At 37.3% G+C, this 16,723-nt stretch overlaps 1 protein-coding gene across 3 annotated transcripts in view; it reads left to right on the forward strand.

Annotated features, from left to right (window-relative positions):
- NAA15 (N(alpha)-acetyltransferase 15, NatA auxiliary subunit) overlaps positions 1-16,723 on the forward strand; it is a 92,570-nt gene that overhangs the window by 45,816 nt on the left and 30,031 nt on the right. For all 3 annotated transcript variants that reach the window (XM_025385047.1, XM_025385048.1, XM_025385049.1), the window contains exons 6-13: positions 744-897; positions 5,732-5,851; positions 7,474-7,569; positions 7,788-7,894; positions 10,150-10,222; positions 13,266-13,435; positions 15,630-15,782; positions 16,325-16,453. In XM_025385047.1, the coding sequence (XP_025240832.1) occupies positions 744-897; positions 5,732-5,851; positions 7,474-7,569; positions 7,788-7,894; positions 10,150-10,222; positions 13,266-13,435; positions 15,630-15,782; positions 16,325-16,453 (1,002 nt within the window). The remainder of the gene's footprint in view (positions 1-743; positions 898-5,731; positions 5,852-7,473; positions 7,570-7,787; positions 7,895-10,149; positions 10,223-13,265; positions 13,436-15,629; positions 15,783-16,324; positions 16,454-16,723) is intronic.

The following is a 16,723-nucleotide window of genomic DNA, read 5'->3' on the forward strand; positions in this document are numbered from 1 at the left end:
GTGCTTTTGTAGGATGTCCCTCAGTTTGGATTTTTCTGATGGTTCCTCATTGTTAGATAGAGTCTTGTAATTTTGGCAGGAAACCACATAAATGATGTTGGGTCCTTCTCAGTTCGTTACATCAAGAGGCACATGCCATCAGTTTGTTCCATTTGATTACATGGTGAAAGTTGTATTTGCAACTGTAAACTTATTTTTCTCTCTCTGTGTTTAATATGCAGTTTGAGACTGAAGAGTCTGTTGCTCATCAAACTTTCGCCCTCTAGTTTTGGCATTCATTGATTATGATTCTTGTGTGAATCAACTATTACTATGATAGTTGCAAATGGTGATTCTCTTAACTCTTGTCATTCCTTGTAGGTTTATTATTTGGTATTCTACTGCTGAGTCTTGTGTGAATCAACTATTACTATGATAGTTGCAAATGGTGATTCTCTTAACTCTTGTCATTCCTTGTAGGTTTATTATTTGGTATTCTACTGCTGATTAAGAGCTTTCCCTTCTTCCCCATGTTTATTGTATGTAAGGACTTGTGGATTATTATTTTCTTCAACCTGTTATATCCTAATGTTGTCATTATTTACTTAGTTGCTCCATAGACAGATACTTAAGAATATTTTTGAAATTAGTTTTTTCAACCAGATGTTATCTTTTGACTTCTTACATGTTTTTGAGTATTGTGAACAATTTTCTGATGTGAAAATAAAATTCTTACTGTCAGTATTCCTTATATCCATATGCAGACATCCCCTGATAAGGTGGATTATGAATATAGTGAATTACTCTTATATCAGAATCAAGTTCTTCGGGAAGCAGGTCTCTATAGAGAAGCTTTGGAACATCTTTGTACCTATGAAAAGCAGATTTGTGATAAACTTGCTGTAGAAGAAACCAAAGGTATTTTTAAAACAATGTCATTAATTCTAATATTGAAATACAGAGAGCAAGGCTGAAAAATCTAGTTGCTGCTGACAATTTCATATAATTTAGCTTTTTGATGATAGAAAATCTATTTCTTACTCATATACTTTGAATAATTTGTAATGTGGGAAAATGTACATTTAAACAATATTGTAGATAGAGGAGAAAGTTGATTGTGAACAATAAAAAGTAGTTGAATGAAATGACTGATAACATTCTTTAAAATATCTTTGTATGAAAAATATGGAATTTAATCAAAACATAAGAGACAATTAGTTTTATAAGACAGAGGATTACATTTCTTAGAAATAGTTTATTAATTACAGTGTATGTAGTGTGTGCCAGATGTATTGCTAATAATATATATTGATGAATCAGTCTTTACTAAAATACATGTAGGATATTTCTGAGAGTCTTTATGGTTAATCTGAATGTCTTTGATGACATAAAAAGAATATGAATTCTGGAAGAAAGGGAGAGCAGAGATTTGGGTTCATAATGTGTAGACTGTGATAGAAGGGTTAGATTCCACTCAGCAGAGGGCTGAGAAAAACGAGTCTTAACAGTTTTAGAAGTTGAGGGTGTGATTATAGAAAATGAAAGAAGAATAACAAGTAATGAAAGGACAAGTGAGTTTTTAAAAAAATTACCTTCTGAAATGCTGCTTTGTCCTTGCTAGTCTAGGGAACTGAAGTTTGCTGGTTTCAAATTCCCTTGGTTCACCTTGAGGTTGAACACTGGAAAAGTTTAGTATACATCCATGTGCATAATAGGTATAGCCATTGTTTGCCAGATGAACTTTCATCAGAGGATATTGCTACTGACAAGAACAACTGGAAGTCTAAGGCTTCTGTAGGGAGCTCTCTTGTGAACTGCAGATCCAAGACAAACTTCTTTCATTTGAAGTAGTCATACTTTAGTAGTCTGTTAATCATAAAGGAGGGAAATTTCTGACTTACTGGAAAGATTACAAGTCTGGAAAAAACTTGCCTCATTGGCCACTAAGTAGCTCTGTGACCAGGGTCAAGGCTTGGGCCTCAAGTTTCTTTATGGAAATAAATGACAGATTGTTTCATTTGATCCCTTTGATAACTGTATTAATGAGGAAGAATGGCAGATAGATCAAATTAGATAAAGGACTCACAACTGACCAGTGGATTTTTAGCAATTTAGAAGGCATTGGTGACCTTAACAAAAGCACTTTCTGAGCCTCTAGAAGAAGGATGGTAAAAGCCCAAACATGAAGTCTATTTAAAAGAGATTGAGAGTAGAGGAACTGAAGATAGGAAGCATACATGACTCAGTTGAGGAGTTTTGCTGTAAAGGAAACAAATGGGGGTGCTGGTAGATGAAATGGGATGCAGGCTCAAAAAGTTTTTTGTTTGTTTGTTTTTGTTTTGTTTTTTTTTTTTGAGACGGAGTCTCGCGCTGTGTCACCCAGGCTGGAGTGCAGTGGCGCGATCTCGGCTCACTGCAAGCTCCGCCTCCCAGGTTCACGCCATTCTCCTGCCTCAGCCTCCGAGTAGCTGGGACTACAGGCGCCCGCCACCACGCCCGGCTAGTTTTTTGTATTTTTAGTAGAGACGGGGTTTCACCATGTTAGCCAGGATTGTCTCGATCTCCTGACCTCGTGATCCACCCGCCTCGGCCTCCCAAAGTGCTGGGATTACAGGCTTGAGCCACCGCGCCCGGCCGTTTTTGTTTTTTTCATAGTGTGTATTTGTGCTGAGTGGGGAGTGATCCAACAGAGATAGAATATTTGATACAGTAGAGAGGATGTCATGTGGTAGATTGATGTCATGTGAAGGATTAATCTTAGGTAAGAACATGAATAGTTCATCCACATCAACAAGTGGTGGTGGAGTATAAGTGGCAGGCAAGTAAATGTGTAGATGTAATGGGTATTTTGGAGTTCCTTCTAATTGCTTCCATTTTCTACATGACATGAGAAATGAGGCTATCAGCTCATTCCACAAAATATGTATTGAATACCTACTTTGAGTTAGGTAATGGGACAGGGTATATAAAGAGAATAGAAGGGAAGTGAGGGTAGAATCAATCTTTGGAAATTCTAGCGATCTTTAGAAATTCAAGGCAGTGTTGTTGGTAGGGATAGTTGGGGAGAAGATAAGATGGTCAAGATCACTCAGGAACTTCTTAGAGTGGATGAATGGGCACAGTTAGGCAAAAAAAAAAAATTTGTTTTTTTTGAGACGGAGTTTCACTCTTGTTTCCCAGGCTGGAGTGCAATGGCACGATCTCGGCTCACCGCAACCTCCGCCTCCCGGGTTCAAGTGATTCTCATGCCTCAGCTCCTGAGTCGCTGGGATTATAGGCATGCGCCCCCATGTCTGGCTAATTTTGTATTTTCAGTAGAGATGGGGTTTCTCCATATTGGTCAGGCTGGTCTTGAACTTCCAGCCTCAGATGATCTGCCCACCTCAGCCTCCCAAAGTGCTGGGATTACAGGTGTGAGCCACCGTGCCCAGCCAAGGCAAAATTTTTTATTGTTTATTCTTATACCACCAGTTCCTCCTGCTCAGAAAAGGTAGAAGACAGAGGGAAGGAAAAGAGGATGGGTATAGTGTAGAGGGGAGTAAAGGTGCAGATTATTTTTATTTTTTATTTTAGAGGTGAGGTCTTGCTGTGTTGCCCAGGCTGGACTTGAACAAGGCTCGAATGATCCTCCCCTCAAACCCCATCCCCAGCCTCCTACTGCAGGTGTAAGCCATCATACTCAGCTGCAGGTTATTTTTAGTGTTTTTGATGAAGTTGACTTTTGGTTAGTATAGTTGCAGGCTTTGTTAACCTCGGCAATGTTGACATTTTGGGCCTGAGTTGTTGAGGGTGAAGATCTCTTCTGTGCATTGTAGGATGTTTAGTAGCGCTCCTAGCTTATACCCGTTAGATGCCAGTAGTACTCAACACCCTTACTGAGACAAACAGAATGTCTTCAGACATTGCTAAATGTTGGTAAAACTGCCCCTGGTTGAGAACCACTGGTACAGATACTAAGCATATGGGCTTGTAAGGCATGGTGGCTCATGTCTGTAATCCCAGCACTTTGGGAGACTGAGACCAGAGGATCACATGAGCCCAGGAGTTCGAGACCAGCCTGGGCAACATAAGGAAGCCTCATCTCTACAAAAAATAAAAATAAAAAATTAGCTGGATGTGTTGGCATACATATGTAGTCCCAGCTATTCAGGAGGCTGCGGTAGGTGGAAGGATTGCTTATGCCCAAGTGGTTGAGGCTGCAGTGAGCCAGGGTTGCACCACTGCACTCCAGTCTGGGTGACAGAATGAGATCCTGTCTTCAAAAAGAAAGAATGAATGTATATCTGCTCTTTCAGATAAATTGCTTGGATTCAAATCCTAACTCTATCACTATCTGCAAGACTCTTAGGAAGTTTACTTAAGTCCTCTAAGTTTTAAAGTGATGAAAGTAATAGTAATCTATCTCATAGAGTTCTGAAGATTGAATTAGTTAATGCATGTGAAATGTTTAAAAGTCACTGGTGGCTGGGCATGGTGACTCACAACTATAATCCCAGCACTTTGGGAGGCCAAGGTGGGTGGATCACTTGAGTCTAGGAGCTCAAGACCAGCCTGGACAACATGGCGAAAAACCATCTCTAAAAAACATACAAAAATTAGCCAGGCATGGTGGCACATTCCTGTAGTTCCAGCTACTAGGGAGGCTGAGGTGGTAGGATCGCTTTAGGAGGCCAAGGCTGCAGTGAGCCATGATCGATCGCACCGCTGCACTCCAGCTAGGGTGACAGAGCGAGATGGTGTCACAAAGAAAAAAAAGTCATGGGCACATGGTAAGTACTCAATAAGTGTTCATTTTTATTATCAAATGAGAGCGAAAGATGCAACAGAGAGTGAAGGATGCAAGGGTGAAATAGTGGCTTAAAAATAATACCTTGGATGAAGGGAAGCACATTAAGGATAGAAAAAAGGAATCCTGAATATTTGAAGCTTATATGGCTTTGGAGCTCATATATAATAGTGAAACCACTGTCTCTGTTCATCTGGTTTGTTTCCTTCCATGAGAATGTGTGGAGCAAGTAAACAGTTGGGATGATCTGGGCTTTAAAATTAGTAAACAAAAGAGCCTAGGTTTTAAGATTGATTTTTGATAATTGGGGCTGCTAATATCATTCAGGGATGTGATGGGTCATGCAGCCCAGGGAAGGCAAACAGTGAGTTGGCAAGTTGCTGTTAGGCTGATAGTTTTTTCTCTGAAGTTGAATAGTAGGATTAGTGAGACAAAAAGAAAGAAAAGCAATTAAGCTTAAAATAGGGTGCTTGTTTGCTTCTTGGAAGACATTAAAAGGGAAAGTTTAGGTGGTTTTGAATGTGACCAGATTAAGGACTGCTATGGCAAAATTGTTTTGTAGCTGATTAAGGGATCATAAGGTTAGGATATTGGATTGAGTCATTAATCTGGATGCTGAAGTTGTTCCATATGGTATCAGGAATAATTGAGCAGTAGAAGATGGCTTGGTGACAGTGTGTTCAGTGAATGTGAGAAACTGGCCTGGCGTTGGACAGATTTTCTGAATAAATTGAGGATGTGAAGAGGATGGCATTTCTAAATAATGTGAACTTCAGAAAAGGAAGGAGACGATAAAATAACTTGGTAAATGATCTTAAGGGAACTGGGAACTCAGGAGGATACCAGGTCCATCTACTTAGCAGCATTGATTTGTAATAAGATTTTAAGAGAACATTTGAGGAAAAGTTAAAATTCTAATTAGAAGGTTTTCTCAGATATTTAATTTTTTTTTCTATTTTTAATCAGGGGAACTTCTGTTGCAACTATGTCGTTTGGAAGATGCTGCAGATGTTTACAGAGGATTGCAAGAGAGAAATCCTGAAAACTGGGCCTATTACAAAGGCTTAGAAAAAGCACTTAAGCCAGGTAGTATTGTTTAAAACTTACAAAGTTTTATTGTTTCTTTTGTTAATATATATTTTATTTACTCATTGAAAAGTACAACTAGAATAATAGTGGTTAAGAATTGATTCAAAATCTGAATACAGGCCAGGTGCAGTGGCTCCTGCCTGTAATCCCAGCACTTTGGGAGGCCGAGGTGGATGGATTGCCTGAGCTCAGGAGTTCGAGACCAGCCTGGACAACATGGTGAAACCCCGTCTCTACTAAAATACAAAAAATTAGCCTGGCGTGGTGACATGTGCCTGTAGTCTCAGCTACTTGGGAGGCTGAGGCACGAGAACTGCTTGAACCCAGGAGGCGGAGGTTGCAGTGAGCCAACATAGTGCCACTACATTCCAGCCTGGGCAACAGAGCGAGACTGTGTCTCAAAAAAAAAAAAAAAAGTCTGAATACAAAAGTACACTTGCAAACTTCTATTTAATATGACAGATTGAGCATGTTCCGAAACCTTTCTTCTACAGATTTATAGAATGGTTGAGAAAATAATTTAGCAGCAACTTTAGAAAAAAATTCACAAATGCATAGTAGCATCAAAAACATGAAAGGAGGCCAAGTGTAGGGGCTCACACTTATGATCACAGCACTTTGGGAGGCCGAGGTGGGAGGATTGCTTGAGCCCAGGAGTTTGAGCTCAGCATGGGCAACATGGTGTGAGACTCTGTCTCTTAAAGAAAATTTCCATGGACAGAAATGGAGATATATTCTTAAAAGCAAGAATAAGCTCTGTGGTAAGCTGTGGCTGCATCAAAGTGACTTGCCAGGGTCACATAAATGTAGCCAGGCTGAATGAGCATCACTGTTCCTTTGTGGGAAGAGGGGTTAAATTTCTGTCAGTCAAACTTGGATTCAGACTCTCTGTGCTCCCCCAGTCACTCTGTCCTATAAATGGGATCCACTTTTGGGAACAGGCCCAGAAACAAATAGGCAGGATCCTCAGCAGAGGTGATCTGATTTGTTTCCTTCAAGGCTGGTTGTGAGCCATTGAAATATACAAGAGAAACCTCTTGTTGCAGATTACTTTGTAATAAAGATTCTCAGATTGTTTTAGGAACACCAGCAAGGAATGGTAATCACCACTGTCTGCAAAAGGAAGAGTAGAGATGATGGAGGAGTCTAAGATAGAGGTAATTGCTGCCATGAAACATGAATAGTTAGGAGTAGTACCAATTAGGAATCTGAAATGAAAAACCTACTTACTGAAATAAAAATTTTAATAGAATGGAAGAGAAGCCACGACCAAAATCAGAGGAGAGGAGTTAGAGGGGAAAAGCTAAGGAGAATGGTAGGAGAAGCAGCAAAATATGGAAACATCATAACCGAGGCTTTTTCAGAACTAAAGAAGTTCTCAGGTTTTAAAAGCCTACCTAAAGCAGAACAGGATAAAGATAATTATGTACTTAAGATAAAAAAAATTGAAAAGAAATAGTCTAAAATAATTGTTGAAATAGTAGGTATAAGATTACGAATAATTCCAATTTTCTTTTAAATATTAAAATTTTAATATATTTTGAGAAGTTCGTAATTTTCCAGAAAAAAAAAATGCAGTTTATAATTACATATAACAAAGAATTTTTCTTTGTCTGCAGCTAATATGTTAGAAAGGCTGAAAATTTACGAGGAGGCCTGGACTAAGTATCCCAGGGGACTGGTGCCAAGAAGGCTGCCATTAAACTTTTTATCTGGTAAGTGAGAATAATTTCAAAGGAATAAAAATGCTTTTATGATTTAAAGTTTCTTTTCTTGGTTTTAAGTATGAGTATGCATATTAAGTTTAAGCTATACATTGTTAGAGTTGTCTAACAACTCTACTAAATGTAAGTTGGTAAATGTAAGTAAATACTTTGGTAAATGTAAGTAATTATTTGATAAATATAAGCCAAAAGGATTTTTCTCTTCCAAGGTGAGAAGTTTAAAGAATGTTTGGATAAGTTCCTAAGGATGAATTTCAGCAAGGGTTGCCCACCAGTCTTCAATACTTTAAGATCATTATACAAAGACAAAGAAAAGGTAAAGTGTAATATGATATTTTCTTTTGGCTACCATTTCTTTGCTCGGTATTTGGAATTATTGATTCTCGATTATCTGTGCACAGTAGTACATGTTTCGTGAATCTCGTGTCAGTCTTCCCAGTTTGCAATTTAAATGCTTCTGATTCCTCTTTTTTCCATTTCATCCTTTTTTTTTTTCTTTAGACAGTGACTTATTTCTTACTTGTTTTCTGTTTCCTTTCTGCTATAAACTTTTAATGAGTAACTGTAGGTTATGAAAAGTTGATAAGGTAATGATTTCTTCACCATTTTCTTTAGTCCTGTTCATAGTCAGAAGCCAGAGGTTTTTTTTTTTTTTAAGTTTTAGCTTAGTCATCTTTCTCCATTTTAAATTTGATAGACAAAAAGTTCTGTTCAGAAGAGTTTTTTTGATGTTCTAGTAAGTCAGCTTACTCTTTCAGCTACATGTTAATAATATTCAGAATGCTTATTTAGAGGTTATTTTAACTTTTTTCTGTTTTGAGACTGAGTCTTGCTCTGTCACCCAATCTGGAGTGCAGTGGCATGACCTCGGCCCACTGCAACCTCTGCCTCCTGGATTCAAGCAATTCTTGTGCCTCAGCCTCCCAACTAGCTGGAATCACAGGCGTGTACTACCATGCCTGGCTAATTTTTGTATTTTTAATGGAGACAGGGTTTCACCATGTTGGCCAGCTCCTGACCTCAAATGATCTGCCCACCTTGGCCTCCCAAAGTGCTGGGATTACGAGCGTGAGCCACCATGCCCGGCCAAGGGTATTTTAATCTTAATTTAGACTATTTTGCTTATAAGTACAGTGTCATCAATACATATTGGTTGGATTCTAAAAAATCAGTTACATTGAAGAGTCAAAGATGGAACAAATGAGACATAAGAAACACTTTAACCAGAATTACATAAGGTGCCTTTATTTGCCAGTCTTTTGTTGGAGACTCAATGTATGGGCCTTTTTTATTGCTCTTTCACTTTTTTTTTCTTGCATAAATCACATCCATAAAATATCTTTTTTTTTTTTTTTTTGAGACGGAGTTTTGCTCTTGTAGCCCAGGCTGGAGTGCAATGGCATGATCTCGGCTCACTGCAACCTCCGCCTCCTGGGTTCAGGTGATTCTCCTGCCTCAACCTCCCGAGTAGCTGGGATTACAGGCACGTGCCACCATACCAGGCTAATTTTTGTATTTTTAGTAGAGATGGGGTTTGACCATGTTGGCCAGGCTGGTCTTGAACTCTTGACCTCAGGCGATCCACCCATCTCGGCCTCCCAAAGTGTTGGGATTACAGATGTGAGCCACCATGCGTGGCCAAGTAGGATCTTTTGTTTCCAGTTTTGAAAGAGTCAGACTTTGATGCTTATGAAGTGGTCTTATGTATAGAATCCTATATTTTTATGATTTTCTTCTACTTAAGGTATTTTTATTTAGATCTAAACTGGTTAAAAATACCTGACTTATCTTTTTAGTCTTTCCTTGGTATTCAACTTAGGGAACAGTCGTTTTCATTCTCATATCTTAAGTTTACACAATACTGAATTCTGCCATTAGGATAATAAATGCAACTGATGCAAGGAGGTTTGAGAAAACAAAACAGTTTTAGTAGGCATGTAGCTCAACTTGTAGTAGGGAACATGGGTGCACCAGAATAACCTAGCTGCAGTTGTGAGTAGTCCTCACAATTTACTGAGGTTTTGGGGAGAGGTGTTATTAGTCTGTTGAGTCAGTTAAGTTGAGGTCATTCAACTTAACTGTGGATGGCCACTCATTCTCCTGGACCTCACAAACTCTCAAAGTATTTTTTGAGTTTTGCTAATGTTTTACCCTGGATTGTGAAATTGAAAGTTGATTACTGTCATCTACTTAGACAATTTCTCTTTTCACAGAGCATTTAATTCTTAACTGCAAATGTTTATTGTGGGTGTTCATTTATACAAACTTTGATAAAAGAATCAAGATATAGATCATCCACAATATTGCCTGTCTTTGTCCAACTCTTTTTCTGATTTCTGGTTCAGCTGAAAAGGAGTAACCAATAAGCTTTTATAAAATTACATCTTAATGCACACCTGTGCAAAAGTATGATGTATTTTAAAATTTGTATCTAGAGGTTAAGATATTTAATAAAGGAGGGTGTGTGTGTTGGAGTGTTTATTTAGTGTTTTAGTAGAAAATAACACATTTTGCATAAGAATAGTAACTGTATTTTTTCTATTAAAGTGTGTTTGTGTGTTTGTACTCTAGGTGGCAATCATAGAAGAGTTAGTAGTAGGTTATGAAACTTCTCTAAAAAGCTGCCGGTTATTTAACCCCAATGGTAAGTCCTCAAGTTTTATGTTTTAAAAACATCTTGAAAATTTTAATACATTGTGAAATTCTTAATCAGAAGGTCAGTATTATTACTTAGGCAGGAAGCATAGTGCATTAAATTTTTTTCCCTTTAAGAGGGACATCCATTAATTTGCACATTGTGTGATGATACTTGGTTAGAAGAGAATTACATTATCTTTGTTTTTTGTGTTTTGGGTTTTTTTTTGAGACGCGATCTTGCTCTGTTCCCCAGGTTGGAGTGCAGTGGTGTGAACACAGCTCACTGCAGCCTCGACCTCCTGGGTTCAGGCGATCCTCCTGCCTCTGCCCTCTGTGTAGCTGGGACCACAGGCATGCACCATCATGCCAGGCTAATTTTTAAATTCTTTGTAGACATAGGGTCTCATTTTGTTGCCCAGGCTGGTCTCAAACTCCTGGGCTCAAGTGATCTTCTTGCATTGGCCTCTTAAAGTGTTGAGATTATAGGCATGGGCCACTGTGTCCCACCTCACATTAGTTTATTGAAAAGAATGTTATGTAAAAATTTAAAAACATCTACAAAATCAAATGCAACAGTATAATGATCCTCTCTTTACCCAGCACTCAGCTTCAATAATTTTTAATTCATGATTGAATTTATTTATAGCCTCTCCTACTTTTCTCGACTCTCACATTATTCTGAAGCAGATTCCAAACATCACATCATTTTATCTGTGGATATTTCAGTATGTCTAAAGAGAAGGACTTAACCTAAAATGTAACCTAATACCATTCTCATACCTGAAAATTAATACCTTTTTTTTTTTTGAAATGGAGTCTTGCTCTGTCGTACAGTGGCACGATCTCAGTTCACTGCAGCCTCCGCCTCCCAGGTGCAAGTGATTCTTCTGCCTCAGCCTCCCGAGTAGCTGGGACAGGTGCCCGCCACCACGCCCGGCTAATTTTTGTATTTTTGGTAGAGACAGGGTCTCACCGTATTGGCCAGGCCAGGCTGGTCTCGAACTCCTGACCTCAAGTGATCTGCCTGCTTTGGCCTCCCAAAGTGCCGCGATTACAGGAATGATCCACTGTGCCTGACAAAAATTAATACTTTCTTAATCATACCTATTCAGTCCATGTTCACATTTCCAGTTATGTTATAAATGTCAATTTTTTTTTGCCTTTCTGTTTTTGAAGTTTGTTTGAATGAAGATCCAGATAAGATGTGTACTTTGAATTTGGTTGATATGTCTCTTAAACTCTTTTTATCTGTGGGTTTCTGCCCTGTCCGTTTTCCTGCAATTTATTTGTTGAAGAAATTTTTTTTTTTCAGTTTTCCCAGTCTAGAGTTTGCTGATTGTACCCCATGTGTTGCTTAACACATTATTCCTTGCCCTCTGAATTTCCTATAAACTGGTAGTTCAATGTAGAAGATTGTTGCTAGTATGGCAGCCAGTAGCACAGTGGCTAATTAAAATTTTAAAAAATTAAATAAAATAAATTCCATTCCTCATATTAGTAGGCATACAGTGTTTGTTTTATATGTTAGCAACTGTTAAGAATTACCGACTGGTGATACTCTATAATTTTTTATTATTTTAAAAGAGAAAATTTTCTTCCTCTATTATGTGCTTACACAATGTTTCAGTTTGCATAGGAAAAGCATGATAAATGGATTTTTTCTCCCCACTCCCTGCTTTTTAAAATTTCTTTACGAGTTTTCAAAATAATGAATTGTTGGTTCAATAGCATCCTTCAAAGACAGCAAATACATTTTTTAAAAGTATTATGAATTCATGGAGTTAAGCATATTTGAATGTTGCATATTCAGCATGATATTAAAATATGTTAAGAATATAATTACCAAATTCTAAATAACCACATTACAAATCTCAAATGGTCCTATTCTTTACATACCATAGTAGTAGTTGATAACTTCTTGGGTGTTAATAAGACAAGATATTCCAGTTTATCGCTGCCACTGCAGATCTGGAATCAATTGTTTTTCCTAGGAGTTCTGGTTCCTGTAGTGGGAAAGCCCAGTATGGGACCCTGGGTGCATATTGCTATTGGGTTGGTCATTGTTTCTAGGTCTCAGATTAATTTAATAGTACTTTTTCCTATGATTTCATTGGTTAATCATCATAATGTTCCTTTGATTATCAGCATTTTCCTACATATTTTACAAATGTGGAAGAGGTTCAATGACATGCCCAAGAATATGCAGCACTTTTGTTGCAGATCTATCAGATGAGGAGTTGGTGAGTTCCACTCCTATTATTTGTCCACTGAGCCATCCTGCTTTCACTAGGAAAAATTTTAAAAAACAGCAATCTATTGCTTTCTTTGAAAGCACGTATCAGTTCTCAGATTTTAGAAATTTGTATTTAAAAAGAATTTTTTAATGTGTGGGTTGTATATTTAACTTACACATTTTCTTGTGAGTATATTAAAATTAAATCATGAACTAAAATATAAAAATTTTTTTGCTTGTCATCCCATTTTTGGGGTATAGTTTTTATTTGACTTAAATTATGCATCTTTGCATATTTAGCATATTAAAATATATTAAGAATATAATCACCAAATTCAAAATAACCACATTACAAGTATATTTATATACAGTTTGGTGCATTAGCTAGAAACTCAATTAAACAGCCAGGGCTTTTTTTTTTTTTAACCTCATATGAATGGAGAACATTTTAAATTTTTCCCCTTTTGTAAATAACATCCTGATCAGTATGCTCTCATAGTTCTAGTACAGCTTGTCTCCCCTCTACCTGTTTCAGTTTTCTTTCTAGGTAGTTAGACCTTATTTATCTCCCATGTTTGTTCCGTGAAGTTATTATATGCAAGGGATTGTGCTAGGGGTTGTAAGGATACAGAAAAGAAAATACAGACTTTTCCAAAGATCTTATAAACTTAGGGGGAGTTTTATAGCTAGATACATAAATAAACTCCTTTCATAGTACCTCCCTTATTAATAAACATAGGAACCATTTTGGGGGGTGCTCTTAATATATGTAATGCCTCACCTTGGTTTCTTTTCCCTCTCTCCCTCTTCTCCTAAGATGATGGAAAGGAGGAACCACCAACCACATTACTTTGGGTCCAGTACTACTTGGCACAACATTATGACAAAATTGGTCAGCCATCTATCGCTCTGGAGTACATAAATACTGCTATTGAAAGTACACCTACATTAATAGAACTGTTTCTCGTGAAAGCTAAAATCTATAAGGTAAAAATCTTTTGTTCTGTTTTCTTATGAGGTAATGGGACTTGTCATGAATTTTTTCTCTCTATTTTATACATTCTAAATGTAGGAAAAGTGACATTTGATAACTCAAAAAACACGAAATAACAAGTTTAGTACATTTCTCAGTCCAATTACTTTGAGACTTGTCATGGTCATGCTAATTTGGTCATTTATCTATATCCGTATACACACGCATACTTACGTACATACATTAATGTATATGTATTCACATGTATCTGGTAATTCTCTTGGGTTTGGAGAGTAAGAGTATATAGGTAATCCAAAAGAAATTTTGTTTGCTGTGAAATGTATATTTCTATTAACATTTGAGTATGGTAACATATCAGTATCTGGCAATGTTAATGAAGTGAAACTGTGAAGATTCTATTGTGAATTCTACAAGTTATCTCTTTTGACTTCTCAACTCCTGGGCCTTGCTTGATAATTTTTAGTCATATATTTTAGCACCATCTTAAAGTAATGTTGGCTTTTCTCTGTCTTACTGAAAATAAAATTTAGTAATGAAAGCTCTTGAGGGACTGACAATAAACCAGTAATTTATTTAGCAAGAAAATAATGAAATTAAGTAATACTTAAGAAGTTTTTTTTTTTTTTTTTGAGAGAGAGAGTCTTGCTGTATCACCCAGGCTAGAGTGCAGTAGCACAATCTCAGCTCCCTGCAATGTCTGCCTCCCAGGTGAAGTGATTCTCATGCCTCAGCCTCCGGAGTGGTAGCTGGGATTATAGGCATGCACCACCATGCCCAGCTAATTTTTGTGTTATTTGTAGAGACGGAGTTTCGCCATGTTGGCTAGGCTGGTGTTGAACTCCCGGCCTAAAGTGATCCACCTGTTTTGGCCTCCCAAAGTGCTGAGATTATAGGCATGAGCCCCCGCATCTGGCTAAACAAGCACTTTTTATTTTTTATTTATTTATTCATTTATAATTATTAATTTTTTTATTTTTAGATTTTTTAAAAATTATACTTTAAGTTCTAGGGTACATGTGCACAACGTGCAGGTTTGTTACATAGGTATACATGTGCCAAGAAGCACTTTTTAAAATTAGATTATGGCTCATTAGTTTTGAGGCTTTGCCAGATGGACTAGTTAGGTAACTTAGAATGAGAAACATTGGGGAATGTCTACTAATGGTCCTAATCAGTAATGTTTCCATGGTCCCTTTAGCTTAGAGATTTGGCCATGCCTTTTATGACTTTCACATTTAATTATGTTTTGATTTAAAGATTTATATTATTGGCTAGGAGCTATGGCTCATGTCTGTAATCCCAGCACTTTTGGAGGCCAAAGTGGGTGGATCACAAGGTCGGGAGTTCAAGACTAGCTTGGCCAAATATGGTGAAACCGCGTCTCTACTAAAAATACAAAAATTAGCCAGGCGTGGTGGCGCATGCCTGTAATCCCAGCTACTTGGTAGGTTGAGGCAGGAGAATTGCTTGAATCCGGAGGCGGAGGTTGCAGTGAGCCAAGATTGCGCCACTGCACTCCGGTCTGGGTGACAGAGTGAGACTCCCATCTCAAAAAAAAAAAAAAGGTTTCTATTATTATTTATTCTTTTTTATTGAGATGGAGCCTCACTGTCGCCCAGGCTAGAGTGCAGTGGCACAATCTCGGCTCACTGCAACCTGCACCTCCTGGGTTCAAGTGATTCTCCTGCCTCAGCCTTCCAAGTAGCTGGGATTACAGGCATGCGCCACCACCCTTGGTTTACTTTTGTATTTTTAGTAGAGATGGGTTTTCACCATGTTGGCCAGGCTGGACTCGAATTCCTGATCTCAGGTGATCCACCCGCCTCGACCTCCCAAAGTGCTGGGATTTATAGGAGCAAGCTACGGCCCCCAGCCTTATTTATTCTTTAACAATTATTTTTGAGTATTTTTACTATGTGCCAGGCAGTTTTAGGCAATGGCGATATTAACAGTAGACAAAACTATTAAAATAAGTCTTAACTGTCAGCTTAAATTCTAGAAGGCTGGAAAAAGGAATCAGAACTTATATTATGGAAGAATGCATTATTTTATATTGATTAACATCTGAGAGTCACAAGAGTGCCTTTACTTTCATTTGTTTTTAAATTATTTATCAACAGATAATGAATTACCTGCACAGTAAACTTAGCATACTAACCGGCTTATTTTGCTTTTGTACCTTGTAAGCACGCTGGAAATATTAAAGAAGCTGCAAGGTGGATGGATGAGGCCCAGGCCTTAGACACAGCAGACAGATTTATCAACTCCAAATGTGCAAAATACATGCTAAAAGCCAACCTAATTAAAGAAGCTGAAGAAATGTGCTCAAAGTTTACAAGGGTTTGTACAACTAGTGTTCTTAATTATGAATAAAGAAGACACGAGCCAGTTCATACTTGTGTACCATGCTTATTTTTCAAAGTTTATCTTTAATATTTTAGACATCAAAATAGCCAGGATTTTAATTAAATCGCTATATCAGAAGACACTGGAGTTGACATTGGTACAGAGGATTTTCCTTTTAGAGGGTTGTACAGTGGACTTTTAAACTGGTTTATATTGATGTATGTTCAGATGAATTTTTTAGGGGTCAAGGGAACTAATATTTATTGAATACCTGCTATGTGGTGGTGGTCTTTTTCTTGTACTAATCGCTACCCTCAGTTATGTAGACCTTTTGTTTAATCACTTGTGAAACTACAAATTATTTTTAGTGGTTAGAGAATTTCAGTTGCTTTCCCATGTTAACTATTCTTTAAGAATGTTTTAAAAATTTTTTTTGAGAGTCCAAATCAGCGGAACATCTTTGTTTGTTTTTTAAAATTCTGTGGTAGAATGTCTTTGATAAAAAATGATCTTGAAAATACTTAATTTTTGTATAGGAAGGAACATCAGCGGTAGAGAATTTGAATGAAATGCAGTGCATGTGGTTCCAAACAGAATGTGCCCAGGCTTATAAAGCAATGAATAAATTTGGTGAAGCACTTAAGAAATGTCATGAGATTGAGAGAGTAAGTACCTTCTACATAAACGTTTTCTCGTTTTATTCTGTTGATGGTTTTGGACAAATTTCATAGTTTTTTTCTCTTCTACCTCTTTATAATTCATAGTAGGTGCTTTTTAAAATCAGTATTCACTTTTTTCAGTTTTCATAATGGAAATATAGACTACATTTTCAGCCAGGATCTCTATTATCTTTCTGTAAGAATTCTTTTTTTTAAAAAAAAAAAAAAAAAAAAAAAAAGCTTTTTTAAAAAACTTGATAGAAATTTTGTATCTTG

Source organism: Theropithecus gelada, chromosome 5, assembly GCF_003255815.1.
Source record: "Theropithecus gelada isolate Dixy chromosome 5, Tgel_1.0, whole genome shotgun sequence".
Lineage (NCBI taxonomy): Eukaryota > Metazoa > Chordata > Mammalia > Primates > Cercopithecidae > Theropithecus > Theropithecus gelada.